The 24,327-nt window shown below is 48.3% G+C and overlaps 1 protein-coding gene and 1 long non-coding RNA gene across 2 annotated transcripts in view; both read right to left on the reverse strand.

Moving 5' to 3' along the window:
* si:ch211-14k19.8 (uncharacterized) overlaps positions 1 to 24,327 on the reverse strand; it is a 35,818-nt gene that overhangs the window by 9,064 nt on the left and 2,427 nt on the right. The window contains exons 3-10 of the mRNA XM_045713560.1: positions 21,901 to 22,082; positions 21,579 to 21,696; positions 20,989 to 21,245; positions 18,241 to 18,736; positions 15,890 to 15,978; positions 15,030 to 15,088; positions 14,735 to 14,898; positions 13,601 to 13,766 (exon numbers count right to left, since the gene is read on the reverse strand). Of these exons, the coding sequence (XP_045569516.1) occupies positions 13,601 to 13,766; positions 14,735 to 14,898; positions 15,030 to 15,088; positions 15,890 to 15,978; positions 18,241 to 18,736; positions 20,989 to 21,245; positions 21,579 to 21,696; positions 21,901 to 22,082 (1,531 nt within the window). The remainder of the gene's footprint in view (positions 1 to 13,600; positions 13,767 to 14,734; positions 14,899 to 15,029; positions 15,089 to 15,889; positions 15,979 to 18,240; positions 18,737 to 20,988; positions 21,246 to 21,578; positions 21,697 to 21,900; positions 22,083 to 24,327) is intronic.
* On the reverse strand, positions 16,013 to 17,647 carry LOC123732934 (uncharacterized). The gene is made up of 3 exons (XR_006763508.1): positions 17,355 to 17,647; positions 16,673 to 17,113; positions 16,013 to 16,498 (listed from the first exon to the last, which is right to left on the reverse strand). It is a non-coding gene; the product is annotated as an uncharacterized lncRNA (long non-coding RNA).

Consider the following 24,327-nt stretch of genomic DNA (forward strand, 5'->3'; position numbering starts at 1 on the left):
GCAGTCTGGCAATTCGGGACAGTCTGGGCAGTCTGGCAATTCGGGACAGTCTGGGCAGTCTGGCAATTCGGGACAGTCTGGGCAGTCTGGCAATTCGGGCCACTCCGGCAGTTCGGGCCACTCCGGCAGTTCAGGGCAGTCTGGCCACTCCGGCAGTTCAGGGCAGTCTGGCCACTCCGGCAGTTCAGGGCAGTCTGGCCACTCCGGCAGTTCAGGGCAGTCTGGCCACTCCGGCAGTTCAGGGCAGTCTGGCCACTCCGGCAGTTCAGGGCAGTCTGGCCACTCCGGCAGTTCAGGGCAGTCTGGCCACTCCGGCAGTTCAGGGCAGTCTGGCCACTCCGGCAGTTCAGGGCAGTCTGGCCACTCCGGCAGTTCAGGGCAGTCTGGCCACTCCGGCAGTTCAGGGCAGTCTGGCCACTCCGGCAGTTCAGGGCAGTCTGGCCACTCCGGCAGTTCAGGGCAGTCTGGCCACTCCGGCAGTTCAGCGCAGTCTGGCCACTCCGGCAGTTCAGCGCAGTCTGGCCACTCCGGCAGTTCAGCGCAGTCTGGCCACTCCGGCAGTTCAGCGCAGTCTGGCCACTCCGGCAGTTCAGCGCAGTCTGGCCACTCCGGCAGTTCAGCGCAGTCTGGCCACTCCGGCAGTTCAGCGCAGTCTGGCCACTCCGGCAGTTCAGCGCAGTCTGGCCACTCCGGCAGTTCAGCGCAGTCTGGCCACTCCGGCAGTTCAGCGCAGTCTGGCCACTCCGGCAGTTCAGCGCAGTCTGGCCACTCCGGCAGTTCAGCGCAGTCTGGCCACTCCGGCAGTTCAGCGCAGTCTGACCTCTCTGGCGACTGTTGACTGGCGGGCAGCTCTGACGACTGTTGACTGGCGGGCAGCTCTGACGATGACTGTTGACTGGCGGGCAGCTCTGACGATGACTGTTGACTGGCGGGCAGCTCTGACGATGACTGTTGACTGGCGGGCAGCTCTGACGATGACTGTTGACTGGCGGGCAGCTCTGACGATGACTGTTGACTGGCGGGCAGCTCTGACGATGACTGTTGACTGGCGGGCAGTTCTGACGATGACTGTTGACTGGCGGGCAGCTCTGACGATGACTGTTGACTGGCGGGCAGCTCTGATGATGACTGTTGACTGGCGGGCAGCTCTGATGAAGACTGTTGACTGGCGAGGCTGGGTTGACGCACTTGTAGCCTGGTGCGTGGTGCTGGTACTGGGATTACCAGATTATGTACACGCACCTCCAGGCTAGTGCGGGGAGCGGGAACAGGACGAGTCGGACTGGGTTGACGCACTTCCGGGTCCGCACGAGAGACAGGAGCTGGAAACCCAGGGCTATGGAGGCGCACAGCCGGTCTAGATCTTACCTCCTGCACAACCCGCCTAGGCTGGATGGAACTAGTAGCCCTGTACGAGCGGGGTGCTCGTGACAGGGCAGACTGGGCTGTGCAGGGGCCTGATGGTAGCCGTGCGTAGAGCGGGAGTTGGGTAGCCTGGTCCTCGGAGGCGTACCGGCGACCAGATGCGCTGCGCAGGCATCCTCCTACCAGGCTGGATGCCCGCTCTAGCACGGCACCTGCGAGGGGCTGGAATAACGCGCACCGGACTGTGCGTGCGTATGGGTGAGATAGTGCGCTCCTCAGCGAAACATAGCGCTCTCCACCCCATACGCTCCTCCATATAACCACGAGTAGCTGGCTTCCGGCTCTTCTTACGCCTAGCCAAACTACCCGTGTGCCCCCCCCAAAAATTTTCTTGGGGGTGCCTCTCGTGCTTCTCCTTCAGCGCGTACTTGGCCTCGTACCACCGCCTCTCTGCCTTGGCTGCCTCAATTTCCTCCTGCGGGCGTCGATAATCCCCAGCCTGATGCCAGGGTCCGGCCCCGTCCAGAACTTCCTCCCAAGTCCACTTCTCCCGCCAGTCCAACTCGAACTCCGTCTGCTCCTTCCTCTGCTGCTTGGTCCTTTGGTGGTGGGTGATTCTGTCACGGCTGTTGTCGGTAGAAATGGACCAATACGCAGCAGGTACGTGAATGCTCATCTTGATTTTTTAATTATCTTTCAAAACGAACATACAAAATAACAAAACCACGAACGATCAACAAAAACAGTCTGGTAAGGCACAAGGCGAAACACAGAACAATCACCCACAAATCACACATACAAACACACCCTAATATATGGAACTCTCAATCAAAGGCAGATAGACAACACCTGCCTTCAACTGAGAGTCCCAACCCCAATCAACCAAACATAGAAACACACAACCTAGACTAACCATAGAATTAACTAAACATAAACCAAAACCCGGAATTACTAAATCAAACACCCTTTACACAAACACACCACCCCGAACCACATAAAACAAATACCCCCTGCCACGCCCTGACCAAACTACAAAACAATTAACCTTATATACTGGCCAGGACGTGACAGTACCCCCCTTAAAGGTGCTACCCCAGAAGCACCTTAACAAAAAATAACCCCAAGCAACACCAACAAAAAGTCCCCTTTTTCTAAAGGGAGGGAAGGGAGGGTGGCTGCCGTCAACGACGGCACTGTGCTACACCCCCCTCCCCAACCCACCTATTTCTGGAGGTGGCTCTGGCTCCGGCCGTTCCAGGCTGTCGGGCCACTCTGGCATCGCCGAGGGGCAGTCGGGGCAGTCTGGCAATTCGGGACAGTCTGGCAATTCGGGACAGTCTGGGCAGTCTGGCAATTCGGGACAGTCTGGGCAGTCTGGCAATTCGGGACAGTCTGGGCAGTCTGGCAATTCGGGACAGTCTGGGCAGTCTGGCAATTCGGGACAGTCTGGGCAGTCTGGCAATTCGGGACAGTCTGGGCAGTCTGGCAATTCGGGCCACTCCGGCAGTTCGGGCCACTCCGGCAGTTCAGGGCAGTCTGGCCACTCCGGCAGTTCAGGGCAGTCTGGCCACTCCGGCAGTTCAGGGCAGTCTGGCCACTCCGGCAGTTCAGGGCAGTCTGGCCACTCCGGCAGTTCAGGGCAGTCTGGCCACTCCGGCAGTTCAGGGCAGTCTGGCCACTCCGGCAGTTCAGGGCAGTCTGGCCACTCCGGCAGTTCAGGGCAGTCTGGCCACTCCGGCAGTTCAGGGCAGTCTGGCCACTCCGGCAGTTCAGGGCAGTCTGGCCACTCCGGCAGTTCAGGGCAGTCTGGCCACTCCGGCAGTTCAGGGCAGTCTGGCCACTCCGGCAGTTCAGGGCAGTCTGGCCACTCCGGCAGTTCAGCGCAGTCTGGCCACTCCGGCAGTTCAGCGCAGTCTGGCCACTCCGGCAGTTCAGCGCAGTCTGGCCACTCCGGCAGTTCAGCGCAGTCTGGCCACTCCGGCAGTTCAGCGCAGTCTGGCCACTCCGGCAGTTCAGCGCAGTCTGGCCACTCCGGCAGTTCAGCGCAGTCTGGCCACTCCGGCAGTTCAGCGCAGTCTGGCCACTCCGGCAGTTCAGCGCAGTCTGACCTCTCTGGCGACTGTTGACTGGCGGGCAGCTCTGACGACTGTTGACTGGCGGGCAGCTCTGACGATGACTGTTGACTGGCGGGCAGCTCTGACGATGACTGTTGACTGGCGGGCAGCTCTGACGATGACTGTTGACTGGGCGGGCAGCTCTGACGATGACTGTTGACTGGCGGGCAGCTCTGACGATGACTGTTGACTGGCGGGCAGCTCTGACGATGACTGTTGACTGGCGGGCAGTTCTGACGATGACTGTTGACTGGCGGGCAGCTCTGACGATGACTGTTGACTGGCGGGCAGCTCTGATGATGACTGTTGACTGGCGGGCAGCTCTGATGAAGACTGTTGACTGGCGAGGCTGGGTTGACGCACTTGTAGCCTGGTGCGTGGTGCTGGTACTGGGATTACCAGATTATGTACACGCACCTCCAGGCTAGTGCGGGGAGCGGGAACAGGACGAGTCGGACTGGGTTGACGCACTTCCGGGTCCGCACGAGAGACAGGAGCTGGAAACCCAGGGCTATGGAGGCGCACAGCCGGTCTAGATCTTACCTCCTGCACAACCCGCCTAGGCTGGATGGAACTAGTAGCCCTGTACGAGCGGGGTGCTCGTACAGGGCAGACTGGGCTGTGCAGGGGCCTGATGGTAGCCGTGCGTAGAGCGGGAGTTGGGTAGCCTGGTCCTCGGAGGCGTACCGGCGACCAGATGCGCTGCGCAGGCATCCTCCTACCAGGCTGGATGCCCGCTCTAGCACGGCACCTGCGAGGGGCTGGAATAACGCGCACCGGACTGTGCGTGCGTATGGGTGAGATAGTGCGCTCCTCAGCGAAACATAGCGCTCTCCACCCCATACGCTCCTCCATATAACCACGAGTAGCTGGCTTCCGGCTCTTCTTACGCCTAGCCAAACTACCCGTGTGCCCCCCCCCAAAATTTTCTTGGGGGTGCCTCTCGTGCTTCTCCTTCAGCGCGTACTTGGCCTCGTACCACCGCCTCTCTGCCTTGGCTGCCTCAATTTCCTCCTGCGGGCGTCGATAATCCCCAGCCTGATGCCAGGGTCCGGCCCCGTCCAGAACTTCCTCCCAAGTCCACTTCTCCCGCCAGTCCAACTCGAACTCCGTCTGCTCCTTCCTCTGCTGCTTGGTCCTTTGGTGGTGGGTGATTCTGTCACGGCTGTTGTCGGTAGAAATGGACCAAAACGCAGCAGGTACGTGAATGCTCATCTTGATTTTTAATTATCTTTCAAAACGAACATACAAAATAACAAAACCACGAACGATCAACAAAAACAGTCTGGTAAGGCACAAGGCGAAACACAGAACAATCACCCACAAATCACACATACAAACACACCCTAATATATGGAACTCTCAATCAAAGGCAGATAGACAACACCTGCCTTCAACTGAGAGTCCCAACCCCAATCAACCAAACATAGAAACACACAACCTAGACTAACCATAGAATTAACTAAACATAAACCAAAACCCGGAATTACTAAATCAAACACCCTTTACACAAACACACCACCCCGAACCACATAAAACAAATACCCCCTGCCACGCCCTGACCAAACTACAAAACAATTAACCTTATATACTGGCCAGGACGTGACAGAGAGAGACAGAAACAGCACCTGGAGAGAGAGAGAGAGACAGAAAGAGCACCTGGAGAGAGAGAGGGAGAGAGACAGAAAGAGCACCTGGAGAGAGAGAGAGAGAGAGAGAGAGAGAGAGAGAGAGAGAAAGAGCACCTGGAGAGAGAGAGAGAGCGAGAGAGAGAGAGAGAGAGAGAGAGAGAGAGAGAGAGAAAGAGCACCTGGAGAGAGAGAGCACCTGGAGAGAGAGAGAGAGAGCACCTGGAGAGAGAGAGAGAGAGAGAGAGAGAAGCACCTGGAGAGAGAGAGAGCACCTAGAGAGAGAGAGAGAGAGAGAGAGAGAGAGAGAGAGAGAGAGAGAGAGAGAGACAGAAAGAGCACCTGGAGAGAGAGAGAGTAAGAGAGAAAGAGAGAGAGACAGAAAGAGCACCTTGAGAGAGAGAGTGAGAGAGAGACAGAAAGAGCACCTGGAGAGAGAGAGAGAGAGAGAGAGAGAGACAGAAAGAGCACCTGGAGAGAGAGAGAGACAGAGACAGAGAGAGAGACAGAGCACCTGGAGAGAGAGAGAGAGAGAGAGAGAGAGAGAGAGAGAGAAAGAGCACCTGGAGAGAGAGAGAGAGAGACAGCGACAGGGTACCTGGAGAGAGAGAGAGACAGACAGAGCACCTGGAGAGAGAGAGAGAGAGAACCTGGAGAGAGACAGAGAGAGAGAGAGAGAGAGCACCTAGAGAGAGAGAGAGAGCACCTAGAGAGAGAGAGAGCACCTAGAGAGAGAGAGAGAGCACCTAGAGAGCACCTAGAGAGAGAGAGCACCTAGAGAGAGAGTTTTTGAGTTTTTATAAAACCTTTATTTTCTACTCAAGTGTTAACCTGTTGGGTCTAGGGGGCAGCATTTGCACGTCTGGATAAAAAAAAATGTACCCGATTTAATCTGGTTACTAATCCTACCCAGTAACTAGAATATGCATATACTTATTATATATGGATAGAAAACACTCTAAAGTTTCCAAAACTGTTTGAATGGTGTCTGTGAGTATAACAGAACTCATTTGGCAGGCAAAACCCTGAGACATTTTCTGACAGGAAGTGGATACCTGATGTGTTGTATTGACTTTAAACCTATCCCATTGAAAAAACACAGGGGTTTAGGAATATTTTGGCACTTCCTATTGCTTCCACTAGATGTCACCAGCCTTTACAAAGTGTTTTGAGTCTTCTGGAGGGAGATCTGACCGAACAAGAGCCATGGAACGGTGATGTCCCATTAGACACCTGGCGCGCTACTTCATGTTGGGTACCCTCGTTCCAATACGTTATAAAAGGCTATGCATTCGTCCACCTTGAATATTATTCATGTTCTGGTTAAAAAAGGCCCTAATGATTTATGCTATACAACGTTTGACATGTTTGAACGAACGGAAATATATTTTTTCCCCTCGTTCATGACGAGAAGTCCGGCTGGCTTACATCATGTGCTAACGAGACGGAGATTTTTGGACATAAATGATGAGCTTTTTTGAACAAAACTACATTCGTTATGGACCTGTGATACCTGGAAGTGACATCTGATGAAGAGAATCAAAGGTAATGGATTATTTACATAGTATTTTCGATTTTAGATCTCCCCAACATGACGTCTAGTCTGTATCGCAACGCGTATTTTTCTGGGCACAGTGCTCAGATTATTGCAAAGTGTGATTTCCCAGTAAGGTTATTTTTAAATCTGGCAAGTTGATTGCGTTCAAAAGATGTAAATCTATAATTCTTTAAATGACAATATAATATTTTACCAATGTTTTCTAATTTTAATTATTTAATTTGTGACGCTGACTTGACTGCCGGTTATTGGAGGGAAACGATTTCCTCAACATCAATGCCATAGTAAAACGCTGTTTTTGTATATAAATATGAACTTGATAGAACTAAAAAATGCATGCATTGTCTAACATAATGTCCTAGGAGTGTCATCTGATGGAGATTGTAAAAGGTTAGTGTATCATTTTAGCTGGTTTTATGGTTTTGGTGACCCTGTCTTTGACTTGACAAAACATTACACACAACTCTTGTAAATGTACTGTCCTAACATACTCTAAATTTATGCTTTCGCCGTAAAACCTTTTTGAAATCGTAAAACGTGGTTAGATTAAGGAGATGTTTATCTTTCAAATGGTGTAACATAGTTGTATTTTTGAAAAATTTGAATTTTGACATTTATTTGGATTCAAATTTGCCGCTCTTGAAATGCACCTGCTGTTGATGGAGTGCACCACAGGTGGCACGCTAGCGTCCCACCTAGCCCTGACATACTGTCTTTTCAGAAATGAAACACCAAATGTAATTCCTAAAAAAAAGAAAAGAAATACACAAAAAATACTAAAATAACAAAAAAAAATAAAAAATTCAAGAACTAAAGAACCTATACATTCAACTTATTTCTCCAACAAAAAATAGTTTCCCCTCCTCTACAAAACAAAGCGCTCCTTCGTATGCCCACTTCTCCTCAAACAATGGGAGATCTTTTACAGCTGAGTAGAACTCAAAATCCACTTTTATTCTTATTTTCACTAATCCTTTAAAAACACATCTTACATCCTGCCCATATCCCGTTTCTATCTTATGTTTCCTACTCAGAAAAATTGACATCTTTGCTTGTCCCAAAATAAAATTTAACAGTTGACATTTTCTTTTCTGTTGCTTTCTATATTGAAACCCCAAAATAAAAACAGTGTTATTGAAAATCTCCCCTACAGCTTTAAACAAAGACTCCAGCATCTCCAAGAGAGGTTTTATCCTCTCACACTCCATAAAACAGTGAAAAATGGTTTCTCTTATATTACAAAAAGGACATCCATCTCCAACATCTGAATTAATAACAGATACAAAAGCATTAACTGCAATAATGCCATGCAAAACCCTCCATTGCATATCACCAGTACCCTTTTGTAACGGTGGCTTGTACAGTGCTCTCCATGCTGGCTTTACCTTGTCATCAATGCCCAATTTTACCCTCCATGGAGTGTCTTTTCTAGTTTTCAATTTATCTTTATTCAACACCTTGACACACCCCCTATATAAGTCTTTCCCATTCACCTCATCCAAACCCACCTCTTCCAACCCTCTCAAATCCAGTAATATCGCCTTTCTTTCTGACTCTGGGATATTTGGTGTAATCCCTAGTCTTGGAAATGAGACGTCTTCATCTTGTACCTTCTTCTTGTGGCTATGAAGCATATCCCACTCTTCTGCTGACAAAGCCTTCCTGCAGCTTCCCAGCAGTTGTCCTACCATCCTTTCTGACCTCACCCCCAAATGTTCAGCCACCCGTCTTCCATCCATTAAGGCGGGCCCAGCCATGGCCATTAACTGTTTTAAGGTGATGATTTTGCCCTTCACCAGAATCTTGGAAAAATGTGGAACAGCTGCAGTTGTGCAATCAAGTCTTGCCCCATACACCAGAGGTTCCTCCAACAGCCAATGCACTGACTCCGCTGAAGTTCGTCTGGACACCTTCATTATGCTCCACACCCTAAGAAGGCCTCTGTAAAACGGAGGTATTCCCTCCCTAGAAATCTGGCTACTATCAACCAAAAATAAAGCTTTCTTTAAACCTAATCCTCCAACCTGCTGTAATACAAGACCTGCCACCCCTCTCCAAACCACATTTTCCGGTCCATAAAGCAACCTTTGAATAAACTGCAACCGGAAAGCAGCTGCCCTACTAGCAAGATGTACAAGACCTTGTCCCCCCTCCTCTTTTGACAAATACAAAACACTTTGTGGAACCCAGTGATATTTATCCCAAAAGAAATCCACAATTATTGCCTGTATCTTAGCCAGAAGGCCAGATGGTGGTTCTAAAACTGACAACCGATGCCACAGTGCAGAGGCAATCACATTGTTAACTATAATAGTGCGCCCCCTATATGACATACGAGATAGCAACCAACGCCATTTCCTTATCCTCCCTTCCACCATTTCAACCACCCCAATCCAATTTTTTTCCATAGTCCCCTCATCTCCCAGGTACACTCCAAGATACTTAAAACCTCCCTTACACCATTCTAGCCCCCCTGGCAAAGCCATGATCCCTCCAGACCATTCTCCAATCTGTAAAGCACAACTCTTTTCCCAATTTACCTTTGCAGAGGATATTCCCCTAAAACGATCAACCATTAGACTCAAACTATCCACCTCCGCTTGATTTTTCACTAAAACAACTACATCATCAGCATAGGCTGAGAGACGAATAGGAGGAATATCCTTTGAAAGGTACACCCCCTCAATGCGACTTCTAATGCTATTTAGTAGTGGCTCTATAGCAATGGCATATAACATTCCCGACAAAGAACATCCCTGCCTAATACCTCTACACACTTTAAAAGGAGCACTCAAACCACTGTTAACTTTCAATACACTTTCAATGTCACCATATATCACCTCTATCATGGCAATAAAACCAGAGCTGAACCCAAACGCCTCCAAAGTGTGCCATAAATATTGATGTTCAACTCGGTCAAATGCCTTTTCCTGATCAATTGAAATTAGACCAGCATCCAACCCAATAGCCCTCGAGACGTCCAAAAAATCACGAATCAGAGAAATGTTATCCCCTATCTGCCTGCCAGGAACACAGTAGGACTGGTCCGTATGTATGATTTGCCCCATCACCTCACTCAACCTGTTGGACAAAGCCTTTGACAGGATCTTATAATCAGTGCACAATAAAGCCACCGGCCTCCAGTTCTTCACCTCCCTAGGGTCACCCTTTTTGGGCAGTAGGGTGAGGACAGCCCTTCTGCAGCTTATTGGTAGTAACCCTCCGGTTAAACTATCATTAACTACTGCTAGCCAATCCTCTCCCAACATAGCCCAAAAAGACTTTAAAAAATCAACGGGAAGCCCATCAATGCCTGGTGCCCTTCCATTTTCCATGCCTTTTAATGCAGTGTATAACTCCTGCAAAGACAATGGTTGCTCAAGCTCAACCTGAGCTTCTGCAGCCACCTGTGGGAGTCCATCAAGGAACTGCTGTGTCACTTTTTTATCCTCTTTGTACTCACACTTGTAGAGCTCAGCATAGAACTCTACTGCCCTCTTTCTAATTTCACTAGGTCTAGTGAGCTCTTGTCCAACAGCTGATTTGAGACAATGAATAATTTTTCTTTGTCCATTCTTTTTCTCTAAACCAAAGAAAAATTTGGATGAGGCATCCATTTCAGAGATTCCCTGAAACTTACTTCTCACCAATGCCCCCTGTGCTCTGATACCCAGCAGGTCTGCCAATGCAGCTTTTTTCCTCTTGAGGGCCTGAGTGTGGCCTCGATCTCCTGTGGTCTCAACCAACGTCATGAGTTCCACTATTTCAGTCTCTAGGGCTTTCATTGATCTGGTGATATCCTTGGTGACATTCCTCGTGTATTGCTTACAGAATTGTTGAATCTGGATTTTCCCTATATCCCACCACTGTTGAAGGGATAGAAAACTGGCCTTTTGAGACCTCCACCTCTCCCAGAAAAAACTAAAACATTTCCTGAAGTGAGCATCACTCAATAAAGTTATGTTAAAATGCCAGTATGCGCTTTTAGGTTTTACATCGTTAATGAACACCACCTCTGTTACTAAACAATGATCAGAAAATCCCACTGGGGTTATCACACTTGATTTACAGACCTGAGATTGATGCTCAAAACAATAAAACCTATCTAACCTGGCCATAGAGATGGTGTTCTCTCTCACATGCACCCAGGTATACTGCCTTGTGCCTCCATGTTGACTCCGCCAAATATCACACAGTTCATTTGTTACAATGAGACGTTTTAAAAAAGTCCTTGAGGCTATATGAGGTTCTTTGTGATTTCTATCTAAATCACTGACTGTGCAGTTAAAATCCCCAGCAATAAATAAATAATCTTCATTGTTACATTTCTCAATGGTATTTGATAATGTCTCTAAAAAGCATACCCTCTCAACTGCCACCACTGGGGCATATACATTTATCAGACACATAGTGATGTTTTCATACCTTACTCTAACTTTTAATAACCTCCCCTCAACTACCTCTTCAACCTCATATGACAAAGGCAAAAACCCTTTTGAGAACAAGATGGCCACACCCCCACTTTTTGAGTTTTTATGACTACACACCACTGTCCCCCCCCCACTCCTGTTGCCACATAACTTCATTTTCCAAATTACTATGCGTTTCTTGTAGAAAAATTATGTCACTTCCCTTTCCCCTAATTAACTCATACACTATGGCTCTTTTTTAACGTCTCTTGCCCCATTTACGTTTAAAGAAGAAATCTTAAAACTGCTCATGGATGAAAAAAAATACAGAGGAAGACCCAGAAACCACATCTCTTTACATACTTAAAGCTGCGATTGAACTCTTTCATTTTCTTTAGAATTTACATCACTAATCACTCTCGTGACCACTTTCTTGAGTCTAGCAATTTCAGGGCTTGTCAAACCTCCCCCTGTTATTTTTGACATCAGAAACTTTGCTGATTCAATAAACAATTCACTTTCAGGGAAAAAATCTGTTACATTGTAATCCTGCATATATTTCTTCCCTTTTGTCAACTTCAGAAATTGACGTACCTTCTCAATCCCATACCTCCCTTCCACCCCATTTATCTCACTATTTTGTTGTGACGCGTCAGATGACTCACTCTCGCTATCCTCCCCAGAAGAAAACTCCATCTCTACAACCTGTTTATCTTCAAGTGAATTATTAATCTCTACCTTCCTCTTGGAATTAGACCCTTCACCACCCCTTACATTCTTCCTCTTACTCCTCGGTACTTTGAAAACAGCTGCTTCCTTTTCCATTATTTCAATCTCCTCTTGACCTCCAATTTCATTTTCCAGCACCACCTCAGCGACAGCAGTCGCAATCTCACCGACTGTTTCCCCTCCCTCTTTGTTCTGATCTACCACAATTACCCCCGTATCCACAATGCCTTCCTCTCCTACTTTTCCTACCACATCTGCCCACCTTTTCCCTTCCCCTGCACCCTTAGCATGTTCATCCCTTCGCGGTGGTGCGTTAGCTGCACCGGCACTAGAGCTGCTACCGGGCTCTGCGTGCTCATTCTCGGGACAATTACGCACCAAATGCCCCTCTCTTCCACAGCCAAAGCATTTAATTGATTCAGTAGAAGCGTAGAAGACATAATCAAATCCATCAATCTTAAAACTGAATGCTAAATTCAGTTCATCAGTGTCCTTTTTTAAAATCATATGCACTTGTCTCCTATGAGACACGACATGTTTCAGCAACGGAGATTTGCATCCAAAAAGAACCTTCTTTATTGTTGATACAATTTGACCATGACGAGATAACTCTCGCTCCAACACTTCATCTCTAACAAATGGTGGCACGTTAGAAAGTATAACTTTCTTTGCCGGATTCATAAGCGGAAATACCGGTGTCTGTGTCTCCCGCAACACAACACCACTCTCAACTATCGTATTCACCTTTTCAATGGAATCTAAGAATATCACTACAGCGCTATTCATCCTTGAGGCTGATTTGATACTATCACACCCAATGATAGCACCCACTGCCAAGCTACATTCTTCCACTGAACACCCGGCAGCAGCAGGAATCTTTACTCCATGTCGCCGACTAAGTTTTTCAAACTCCAAACTTCCGCGAGTGGCCATTGCAACCAGCCCCACCCGCTGGTTGTGCCCTCGCGAAAACCAACCTCAACGATCCCACCACCCCTATACGTGCTTAGTGATATTTAGACAAGATACCCTTAAAACAACTAAACTCCAGCACCTGGAGAGAGAGAGAGTGAGAGCACCTGTAGAGAGAGAGAGCACCTGTAGAGAGAGAGAGACAGAGTACCTGGAGAGAGAGAGAGAGAGAGAGAGAGAGAGAGCGAGAGAGAGAGTGAGAGAGACAGGGTACCTGGACAGAGAGAGACAGAGAGACAGGGAACCTGGAAAGAGAGACAGTGAGAGAGAGAGAGAGAGAGAGAGACAGAGCACCTGGAGAGAGAGAGAGAGAGAACACCTGGAGAGAGAGAGAGAGAGAGAGAGAGAGAGCACCTGTAGAGAGAGAGAGACAGAGTACCTAGAGAGAGAGAGAGACAGGGTACCTGGACAGAGAGAGACAGGGAACCTGGAAAGAGAGAGAGAGAGAGAGAGAGAGAGAGAGAGAGAGAGAGAGAGAGAGAGAGAGAGAGAGAGAGAGAGAGAGAGAGAGAGAGAGAGAGAGAGAGAGAGAGAGAGAGAGAGAGAGAGAGAGAGAGAGAGAGAGAGAGAGAGAGAGAGAGAGAGAGAGAGAGAGAGAGAGAGAGAGAGAGAGAGAGAGAGAGCGCCTGGAGAGAAAGAGAGAGAGAGCACCTGGAGAGAGAGAGAGAGAGAGAGAACACCTGTAGAGAGAGAGAGACAGAGAGAGAGAGAGAGAGACAGGGTACCTGGACAGAGAGAGACAGAGAGACAGGGAACCTGGAAAGAGAGACAGTGAGAGAGAGAGAGAGCGAGAGAGAGAGTGTGTGTGTGTGTGTGTGTTCTTACTGGCAGAGGGGTGGTTGGTGAGGGTGGTGGGTACAGATGCCCTGGTTGTGACAGTAGTCAGAGTGACAGACTGAGGAACAGATGGCCATGTCACCTGGTCTGGACACACACTCAAAACCTGCTGCAGTGCACTTAAACAACCATAAACACACATCTTCCTGCACACCTGGGGGAGGAGGAGAGAGAAGAGAGGGAAGGAGAGAACGGAGAGGAGAGAGGAGAGAGAAGAGAGGGAAGGAGAGAACGGAGAGGAGAGAGAAGAGAGGGAAGGAGAGAGGAGGAGAGAGAAGAGAGGGAAGGAGAGAACGGAGAGGAGAGAGGAGAGAGAAGAGAGGGAAGGAGAGAGAAGAGAGGGAAGGAGAGAACGGAGAGGGAGAGGAGAGAAGAGAGGGATAGAGGAGGAGAGAGAAGAAAGGGAAGGAGAGAACGGAGAGGGAGAGAGGGAAAGAGGAGGAGAGAGAAGAGAGGGAAGGAGAGAATGGAGAGGGAGAGGAGAGAGAAGAGAGAAGAGAGGGAGAAGAGAGAGAAGAGAGGGAAGGAGAGAACGGAGAGGGAGAGGAGAGAAAAGGAGAGAGGGAGGGAGAGGAGAGAAAAGGAGAGAGGGAGGGAGAGAAAGGAGAGGGAGAGACGAGGAGAGAAGAGAGGGAAAGAGAGAATGGAGAGGGAGAGAAGAAGACAGAGGGAGAGAAGAACAGAAGGAAGGAGAGAAGGAGAGGGAGAGGGGAGGAGAGAAGAAGAGGGGAGGAGAGAAGAAGAGGGGAGGAGAGAACGAGAGGGAGAAGAAGAGAGGGAAGGAGAGAATGGAGAGGGAGAGAGAGAAGACAGGGAAGGAGTGGAGGAGAGAGAAGACAGGGAAGGAGAGGAGGAGAGAATGAGAAAAAGGAGAGGGGAAGAGGAGAGAAGAAGAGAGAGATTCTTTAACAGAAAGCATTGAACAAAAAGCTAACAGTGTTCAATAGTTGAACAGTTCTGAGGATCTGGAGAACTCCCACAGGGCAGGCTTTGGTTACAGCCCAGCACTAACACACCCAATTACACCTAGCAAGGCCTTGATGAGCAGTTCATTGGTTGAGCGGTATTAGTGCAGGGCTAAAACAAAAACCTTGCACAGGATTGGCAAACCCACTGACCCACCTCCCACAGTGACGTTCGTAACCTTTGACCCTCTGAAGCTCCGCCCCTCCCTGACAGCCTGGGCCAATCCGGTGCGTTCCAGCAGAGACCCCGCTCCTGATACGCCGAGCCAGGCCAACGCTCCCGAGGTCCTAAACACCACAACGCTCTGCACCGCTCGACCGCTGGAGGACAGTTTAATATATCAACAACACAGTCTCAATTCATTTCAATGTGTATCAGAAACCACAGTCTCAATTCATTTCAATGTGTATCAGAAACCACAGTCTCAATTCATTTCAATGTGAATAATCACCTGCTCCAAACTCCCTGTAGGTCCTGGAACCCCGGGGCTCTCTGGAGGTAGGGCGCCACCTGCAGGATGGGAGGAGGAATTAAACCGTCAATTCAATACTACAGGCTGGTGGTTCATCACAGAGAACCACAATGGGGGGTAATAACCTGTTATTAACTACTACAGACTGGTGGTTCATCACAGAGAACCACAATGGGGTTAATAACCTGTTATTAACTATTACAGACTGGTGGTTCATCACAGAGAACCACAATGGGGTTAATAACCTGTTAAACTTTGATGTGTTAAATCCCCAGTGATTTTCAATGCTGTATAGTATAGTACTATAAAATATAGTATAGTACATATAGTATAGTACATATAGTATAGTACATATAGTATTATATGGTATAGTATATATAGTATAGTACATATAGTGTAGTATAGTATATATAGTATAGTATAGTACATATAGTATAGTACATATAGTATAGTACATATAGTATATATAGTATAGTACATATAGTACAGTACATATAGTATGGTACATATAGTATGGTACATATAGTATAGTATATATAGTATAGTACATGTAAATATATATACAGGAAATCCACTTGGGATGTAGAGGTGTGTTTAAAAGGGAAGATAAAATACTATAAGATAGTGTGTGTCTGTGTGTGTGTCTGTATGTGTGTGTGTGTGTGTGTGTGTGTCTGTGTGTGTGTGTGTACCCAGGCTGTAGTATCTTCCTCTAGACTGGTGGTCTGGTCAGAGCTGTGTGTGTGTGTGTGTGTGTGTGTGTGTGTGTGTGTGTGTGTGTGTGTGTGTGTGTGTGTGTGTGTGTGTGTGTGTGTGTGTGTGTGTGTGTGTGTGTGTACCCAGGCTGTAGTTTCCTCCTCTAGACTGGTGGTCTGGTCAGAGCTGTTCTCCTCCAGAATCACTTGCAGCAGCAACTCAATGGACTCTTCTGGAGACACACACTGTTAGTATATATACACACACACACACACACACACACACACACTGCACACTGTTACAGTTTTTCTCAGTCGCTTTGGTGCATTTTTCACATCATCCCTAACATGTGCAAAATAATAAGTGCATTTCTCAGAACAATTTGTACAAACTGCAATATACAATAGATGTGTTTCTAAAGCTAGTCAGTCACTAAAAATCCTTAGTACATCTCTAAACAGACCCCTCTCATCATCATCGGGGATGAGAGCCATGTAGAGAGTCTCTAAAAAGTTGAGTAGATGCTGGGTGTTGTATGGCCCTATAAGGGGGGGATATGGGTTAGGACACCATGCTTCCGAAATAGCAGCACACATGGTGATATTTCCTCCCCGTTGGCCTGGCAAATCCACAGTAGCTCTGTGACCGGTGATATTCCGACCCCGCCTCCTGCATCTGGTCAGGTTGAAGCCAGCCTCATCCACGTAGACAAAGCTGTGAGAGGGTTCACTTGATTCCAACTCCATTATACGCTATATCCCAGAACACACAGTTGAATTTGTTTTGGTAAGAAAGAGTGACATTAAAATGTACATATATTGCATGTTCCTTCCACAGCAATGGAAATGTGTGCAGTTTATGCTTACTGTACTGTGTATCACTATAAAAATGTTGCTGTAAAGTAGTTACATAGATATATGTTTTACCTGTACATACTGGTACCGTAGCTCCTTAACTCTGTCCTCATTCCTTTGGAATGGTACACGGTACAGCTGTTTCATTTATTTATTTATTAACCTTTATTTAACCAGGAAAGGCTCATCTAGATTTTATAATCTCTTTTTCAAGAGCGTCCTGGCCAAGATAGGCAGCGCCAAGTCATTACAAAAATTAGACAAACAACATGAAAAACTACAAGTAATCTAGTAAAAACTTCACACTCATCTGGTTTCTATGCAGCACCCTGTCGATGGTTGAGATGCTAACCGTCTGGATGTTTTCAAAGACATCGTTGTCTTCTATAATGGTCCTTTGTATTTCCCTGAGTCTCATGGCATTGTTTGCTCGGAACCATGGTGCAAACAGCCTCCTCCTGTTGAGGTGTGAAAAGGTGTCCTCTGCCACCGGTTTGAGGTAATCTTGCAGTCCTATGTTGGGGAAAAATGCAGTGATGCATCGCACACTTTCACATAGACAAAAACTATGCGAACACACATTTTACTGTAAAACATACAGGTGGGTGCATGTAAGGTGCAGTATGTATCTGTATAGAGTATATTTCTGTATGCTGTGAAATACAAGTGGACTACTGTAATATGAAGCATTGTAGGAAGTATACAGTATACTGCTTATATACAGTAACTGTGCACTGTACATTGGTGGACATACCTGTTCTCTCTTCGAAACGTTTGATCTATTGAGGACACGGTAGATCTCCCAATATTCGGCTGCACCCTTCGACCCGCCTCAGCCATTGTAAGGCCATGATTGACAACATGGTCTACAATAGTGGCCCTTATGTCTTTGTTTTGCCTTCCACCACGCATCCTTGCTCCTCTTCTTCCTCCTCCTCTTGGCTGTTGACCCTGTTCGTTTCCTGGTCCATCCATTATTGGAAAATTGCAACTCTGTGTTGTGGTCTGTCTATATATGCTTGCCAATTGATTCTTCGTGAGATGCACCTTTGAGCAATATAGACAACTGGGTTGATTGTTGGTTGAACTAACACTTTTACATTCCTTCATGAGTGAGGGTCAATTTCACCTGCACCATTCATCAATTCACGTTTTTGTACAAAAGGTCTAATAGAAATGTGTAAAACCATGCTTGACAGTTTATGACAAATAGTTCAACAATTTTGCATGTAATGGCTTTATGCAAGGAACTAATGCCTAGATGTTTTGAGGGGTAAGACTATTCAACAGAGAACCATCTACTATATTTTGAACAACATGACATGAGCAATTGAAAATGTGGAAAAAAGCTGACACTTGTACATTATCAATTGCAATTTGTTCAAAGGAATAAGAAATTGCTTTAATGATGTGCACAAGTGACTAGATGATTTGGAATTTGTACAAGTAGTATCAAGAATGGCACTTTTGATCTAAGAAATGCACCAAAGCGACTGAGAAAAACTGTAATACACACACACACACACACACACACACACACACACACACACACACACACACACTGTTAGTATACACACACGCACACACACACACACACACACACACACACACACACACACACACATACTCCAGTCTCCTACCTTTGATGTCGGCGGGCCGATCAGGCAGGATGTAAACTCTGGGTCTGTGTGTGGAGCTGATGGTGGACTGTAGAGGAGAGGAGGGGGACAGGCCAGAGGATCTACCCGCCGATGGGCTGCCCTGGCTGGGGTGAGGGGTGGACCAGGGTGGGGGTCTGGTAGTCCTGAACCTGGGAGATGACTGCGTGGAAGAGAATGGTTGTTTTGTGGTTGTGGATGGTTGTGTCGTGGTTGTGGATGGTTGTGTCGTGGTTGTGGATGGTTGTGTTGTGGTTGTGGATGGTTGTGTCGTGGTTGTGGTGGCCTGGACTACATCTCCCAGAGGCAGCTCTGCTGTGGTGAATGGAGAGGAGATGAAGGGATTTGTAGTCCCGTTGTAGTCTCTGTCTCTGTCAGGACTGAGGGGTGAGGAGGAGGACAGGGGTGAGTCAGGGAGGGTAGGGAGGAGAGGCGAGGAAGAGGAGGAGGAGGAGGAGAGGGGTGAGTCAGGGAGGGTAGGGAGGAGAGGAGAGGGGGAGGAGGAGGAGAGGGGTGAGTCAGGGAGGGTAGGGAGGAGAGGGGAGGGGGAGAGGGGTGAGTCAGGGAGGAGAGGAGAGGGAGAGGAGGAGAGGGGGTGAGTCAGGGAGGGTAGGGAGGAGAGGAGAGGGGGCGGAGGAGAGAGAGGAGTCAATGAGGGTGGGGAGGAGAGGAGAGGAAGAGGAGGAGGAGAGGGGTGAGTCAGGGAGTGTAGGGAGGAGAGGAGAGGAGGAGAGGGGTGAGTCAGGGAGGAGAGGAGAGGGAGAGGAGGAGAGGGGGTGAGTCAGGGAGGGTAGGGAGGAGAGGAGAGGGGGGAGAGGGGTGAGTCAGGGAGGAGAGGAGAGGGAGAGGAGGAGAGGGGGTGAGTCAGGGAGGGTAGGGAGGAGAGGAGAGTGGGAGGAGGAGAGGGGTGAGTCAGGGAGGAGAGGAGAGGAGGAGGAGGAGGAGGAGAGGGGTGAGTCAGGGAGGGTAGGGAGGAGAGGAGAGGAGGAGAGGGGTGAGTCAGGGAGGGTAGGGAGGAGAGGAGAGGAGGAGGAGGAGGAGAGGGGTGAGTCAGGGAGGGTAGGGAGGAGAGGAGAGGGGGAGGAGGAGGAGGAGGAGAGGGGTGAGTCAGGGAGGGTAGGGAGTAGAGGAGAGGAGGAGAGGGGTGAGTCAGGGAGGGTAGAAAGGAGAGGAGAGGAGGAGAGGGGTGAGTCAGGGAGGAGAGGAGAGGGGGAGGAGGAGAGGGGTGAGTCAGGGAGGGTAGAGAGGAGAGGAGAGGGGGAGGAGGAGGAGGAGGAGAGGGGTGAGTCAGGGAGGGTAGGGAGGAGAGGAGAGGGGGAGGGGGAGGAGGAGGGGGGAGAGGGGTGAGTCAGGGAGGGTAGAGAGGAGAGCAGAGGGGGAGGGGGAGAGGGGTGAGTCAGGGAGGAGAGGAGAGGGGGAGGAGGAGGGGGAGAGGGGTGAGTCAGGGAGGGTAAGGAGGAGAGGAGAGGGGGAGGGGGAGAGGGGTGAGTCAGGGAGGAGAGGAGAGGGGGAGGAGGAGGGGGAGAGGGGTGAGTCAGGGAGGGTAGAGAGGAGAGGAGAGGAGGAGGAGGAGAGGGGTGAGTCAGGGAGGGCGTTTGGGGAAGTGTGTGTGAGGTGTGTTAGGATGTGAGGTGTCAGAGTGATTTGTGATGTTCGAGTGTTTGAGGGAGATAGAGATCCACTAGTAATGTCTGTCTCTAAAGAGAACAACGACTGTGTTCCACTAGTAATGTCTGTCTCTAAAGAGAACAACGACTGTCTTCCACTAGTAATGTCTGTCTCTGAAGAGAACAACGACTCTGTTCCATTAGTAATGTCTGTCTCTGAAGAGAACAACGACTGTGTTCCATTAGTAATGTCTGTCTCTGAAGAGAACAACGACTGTGTTCCACTAGTAATGTCTGTCTCTAAAGAGAACAACGACTGTGTTCCACTAGTAATGTCTGTCTCTAAAGAGAACAACGACTCTGTTCCATTAGTAATGTCTGTCTCTGAAGAGAACAACGACTCTGTTCCATTAGTAATGTCTGTCTCTAAAGAGAACAACGACTCTGTTCCATTAGTAATGTCTGTCTCTGAAGAGAACAACGACTGTGTTCCACTAGTAATGTCTGTCTCTAAAGAGAACAACGACTCTGTTCCATTAGTAATGTCTGTCTCTAAAGAGAACAACGACTCTGTTCCATTAGTAATGTCTGTCTCTGAAGAGAACAACGACTGTGTTCCACTAGTAATGTCTGTCTCTGAAGAGAACAACAACTCTGTTCCATTAGTAATGTCTGTCTCTAAAGAGAACAACGACTCTGTTCCATTAGTAATGTCTGTCTCTGAAGAGAACAACGACTGTGTTCCACTAGTAATGTCTGTCTCTAAAGAGAACAACGACTCTGTTCCATTAGTAATGTCTGTCTCTGAAGAGAACAACGACTCTGTTCCATTAGTAATGTCTGTCTCTAAAGAGAACAACGACTCTGTTCCATTAGTAATGTCTGTCTCTAAAGAGAACAACGACTCTGTTCCGCTGTTCATTTCTGTCCGGGTTGTCTGTCTTTGATTATTTCTGTCTGGATCCGGAGAAGAGGATGCCGGTGTTCGACCTGTAACGTCTGATTCAGGCAGCCCCTCAGTCACAGGTCCGCTGGTCTGACTCAGGGTGACCTCAGAGGTGACCTTTAACCCCTCAGGGTCAGGGGTCATCCCAGGTCCCCTCTCTCCCTGCCCTTCTCTGACGCTCCTGGTGCTCCTCCCCCCAGGGGACCGGCCTCGCTCCGTCAGCCCAGCCAGGGTGTATCGTTGTGGGGTTAGGGTCCGGCCAGGCTCCCCTGGGCCTGCTAGAGGGCTGGAGGTCAGACAGAGAGGGAGACGCAGGGCTCTAGGGAGGGAGATGGATGGTGCTCTGGGAGTGGTGTGTTGGTCTGTGGGTGAGTCTGTGGGTGAGTCTGTGGGTGAGTCTGTGGGTGAGACTGTGGGTGAGACTGTGGGTGAGTCTGTGGGTGAGATTGTGGGTGAGTCTGTGGGTGAGACTATGGGTGAGACTGTGGGTGAGTCTGTGGGTGAGTCTGTGTGTTGGTCTGTGGGTGAGTGTGTGGGTGAGTGTGTGTGTGAGTAGGTGTGTTGGTTGGTGGGTGAGTGTGTGTTTGAGTGTGTGTGTGAGTGGGTGGGTGAGTGTGTGTGTTGGTCTGTGGGTGAGTGTGTGTGTGAGTGTGTGTGTGAGTGTGTGTGTTGGTCGGTGGGTGAGTGTGTGTGTGAGGAGTGTGTGTGGGTGTGTGTGTCCATCCCGACAGGGTCGTAACCCGTAGTGACGTGATCAACAGACTGACGAGGACCAGACATCTCCTTTCTATTGTCTGGTTCTTCCTCAGGAAGCAGGGGGACTTCCCTATCGGCGTGCCCAGCCACGGTGAGCCCCGCCTGGCGAGAGGACCGGGAGGACAGCCCCTGTAGGGTGGGGGTAGAACCAGGGATCCAGTCCAACTTTAAATCCCCAACAAAGCTTTCAGATGGGTGAAGACTGCCCCCATTACCCATCTCTCCCCTCTCTCCCCCATCACCCCTCTCTCCCATCTCTCCCCTCTCTCCCCCATCACCCCTCTCTCCCATCTCTCCCTTCTCTCCCATCTCTCCCCTCTCTCCCCCATCACCCCTCTCTCCCCCATCACCCCTCTCTCCCATCTCTCCCCTCTCTCCCCCATCACCCCTCCGTCCCGCCAGAGTCAACATGTTCCGGTCAGTTCCGTCGCCGTCGAAGCTTTCGGAGCGTTGGACTGAAGACACACCCATCCAGGGGCCTTGACGCTCCGAGGAATTCCAGACGGCTTCCTGACCTGGAAACCACATGGAAAAACACACACACACACACACACACACACACACACACACACACACACACACACACACACACACACACACACACACACACACACACACACACAGCAGGTGATGACAGAGTGGAAATAATGATAACACATTCTGTAACAAAACAAAATAACAGACAGACAGACAGACAGACAGACAGACAGACAGACAGACAGACAGACAGACAGACAGACAGACAGACAGACAGACAGACAGACAGACAGACAGACAGACAGGCTTTAAACTACGACTCATAATCATGTCGGGAAAACAATCAACGGTCACCATAGTAACAGCAATTAGAGCTCGGGTCAACAGTAGTCCATTATATATGGAATAGAGATCTGGTCAACAGTATTCCACTATATATGGAATAGAGATCTGGTCAACAGTATTCCACTATATATGGAATAGGGCTCTGGTCAACAGTATTCCACTATATATGGAATAGAGATCTGGTCAACAGTAGTCCATTATATATGGAATAGAGATCTGGTCAACAGTATTCCACTATATATGGAATAGAGATCTGGTCAACAGTATTCCACTATATATGGAATAGAGATCTAGTCAACAGTATTCCACTATATATGGAATAGGGCTCTGGTCAACAGTATTCCACTATATATGGAATAGAGATCTGGTCAACAGTATTCCACTATATATGGAATAGAGCTCTGGTCAACAGTATTCCACTATATATGGAATAGAGCTCTGGTCAACAGTATTCCACTATATAGGGAATAGGGCTCTGGTCAACAGTATTCCACTATATATGGAATAGAGATCTGGTCAACAGTATTCCACTATATATGGAATAGGGCTCTGGTCAACAGTAGTCCACTATATATGGAATAGGGCTCTGGTCAACAGTAGTCCACTATATATGGAATAGAGCTCTGGTCAACAGTATTCCACTATATATGGAATAGGGAACCGTTTAGAGCTCTGGTCAACAGTAGTCCACTATATATGGAACAGAGCTCTGGTCAACAGTATTCCACTATATATGGAATAGAGCTCTGGTCAACAGTATTCCACTATATATGGAATAGGGCTCTGGTCAACAGTAGTCCACTATATGGGGAATAGAGCTCTGGTCAACAGTATTCCACTATATATGGAACAGAGCTCTGGTCAACAGTATTCCACTATATATGGAATAGAGCTCTGGTCAACAGTATTCCACTATATATGGAATAGGGCTCTGGTCAACAGTAGTCCACTATATGGGGAATAGAGCTCTGGTCAACAGTATTCCACTATATATGGAATAGGGAACCGTTTAGAGCTCTGGTCAACAGTATTCCACTATATATGGAATAGAGCTCTGGTCAACAGTATTCCACTATATATGGAATAGGGAACCGTTTAGAGCTCTGGTCAACAGTATTCCACTATATATGGAATAGAGCTCTGGTCAACAGTATTCCACTATATATGGAATAGGGAACCATTTAGAGCTCTGGTCAACAGTAGTCCACTATATATGGAACAGAGCTCTGGTCAACAGTATTCCACTATATATGGAATAGAGCTCTGGTCAACAGTATTCCACTATATATGGAATAGGGCTCTGGTCAACAGTAGTCCACTATATGGGGAATAGAGCTCTGGTCAACAGTATTCCACTATATATGGAATAGAGATCTGGTCAACAGTATTCCACTATATATGGAACAGAGCTCTGGTCAACAGTATTCCACTATATATGGAATAGAGCTCTGGTCAACAGTATTCCACTAAAAATGGAATAGGGCTCTGGTCAACAGTAGTCCACTATATGGGGAATAGAGCTCTGGTCAACAGTATTCCACTATATATGGAATAGAGCTCTGGTCAACAGTAGTCCACTATATATGGAACAGAGCTCTGGTCAACAGTATTCCACTATATATGGAATAGAGCTCTGGTCAACAGTATTCTACTATATATGGAATAGGGCTCTGGTCAACAGTAGTCCACTATATGGAGAATAGAGCTCTGGTCAACAGTATTCCACTATATATGGAATAGGGCTCTGGTCAACAGTAGTCCACTATATGGGGAATAGAGCTCTGGTCAACAGTAGTCCACTATATATGGAATAGGGCTCTGGTCAACAGTAGTCCACTATATATGGAATAGGGCTCTGGTCAACAGTAGTCCACTATATATGGAATAGAGCTCGGGTCAACAGTATTCCACTATATGGGGAATAGAGCTCTGGTCAAC

This window comes from Salmo salar, chromosome ssa02 (assembly GCF_905237065.1).
Source record: "Salmo salar chromosome ssa02, Ssal_v3.1, whole genome shotgun sequence".
NCBI lineage: Eukaryota > Metazoa > Chordata > Actinopteri > Salmoniformes > Salmonidae > Salmo > Salmo salar.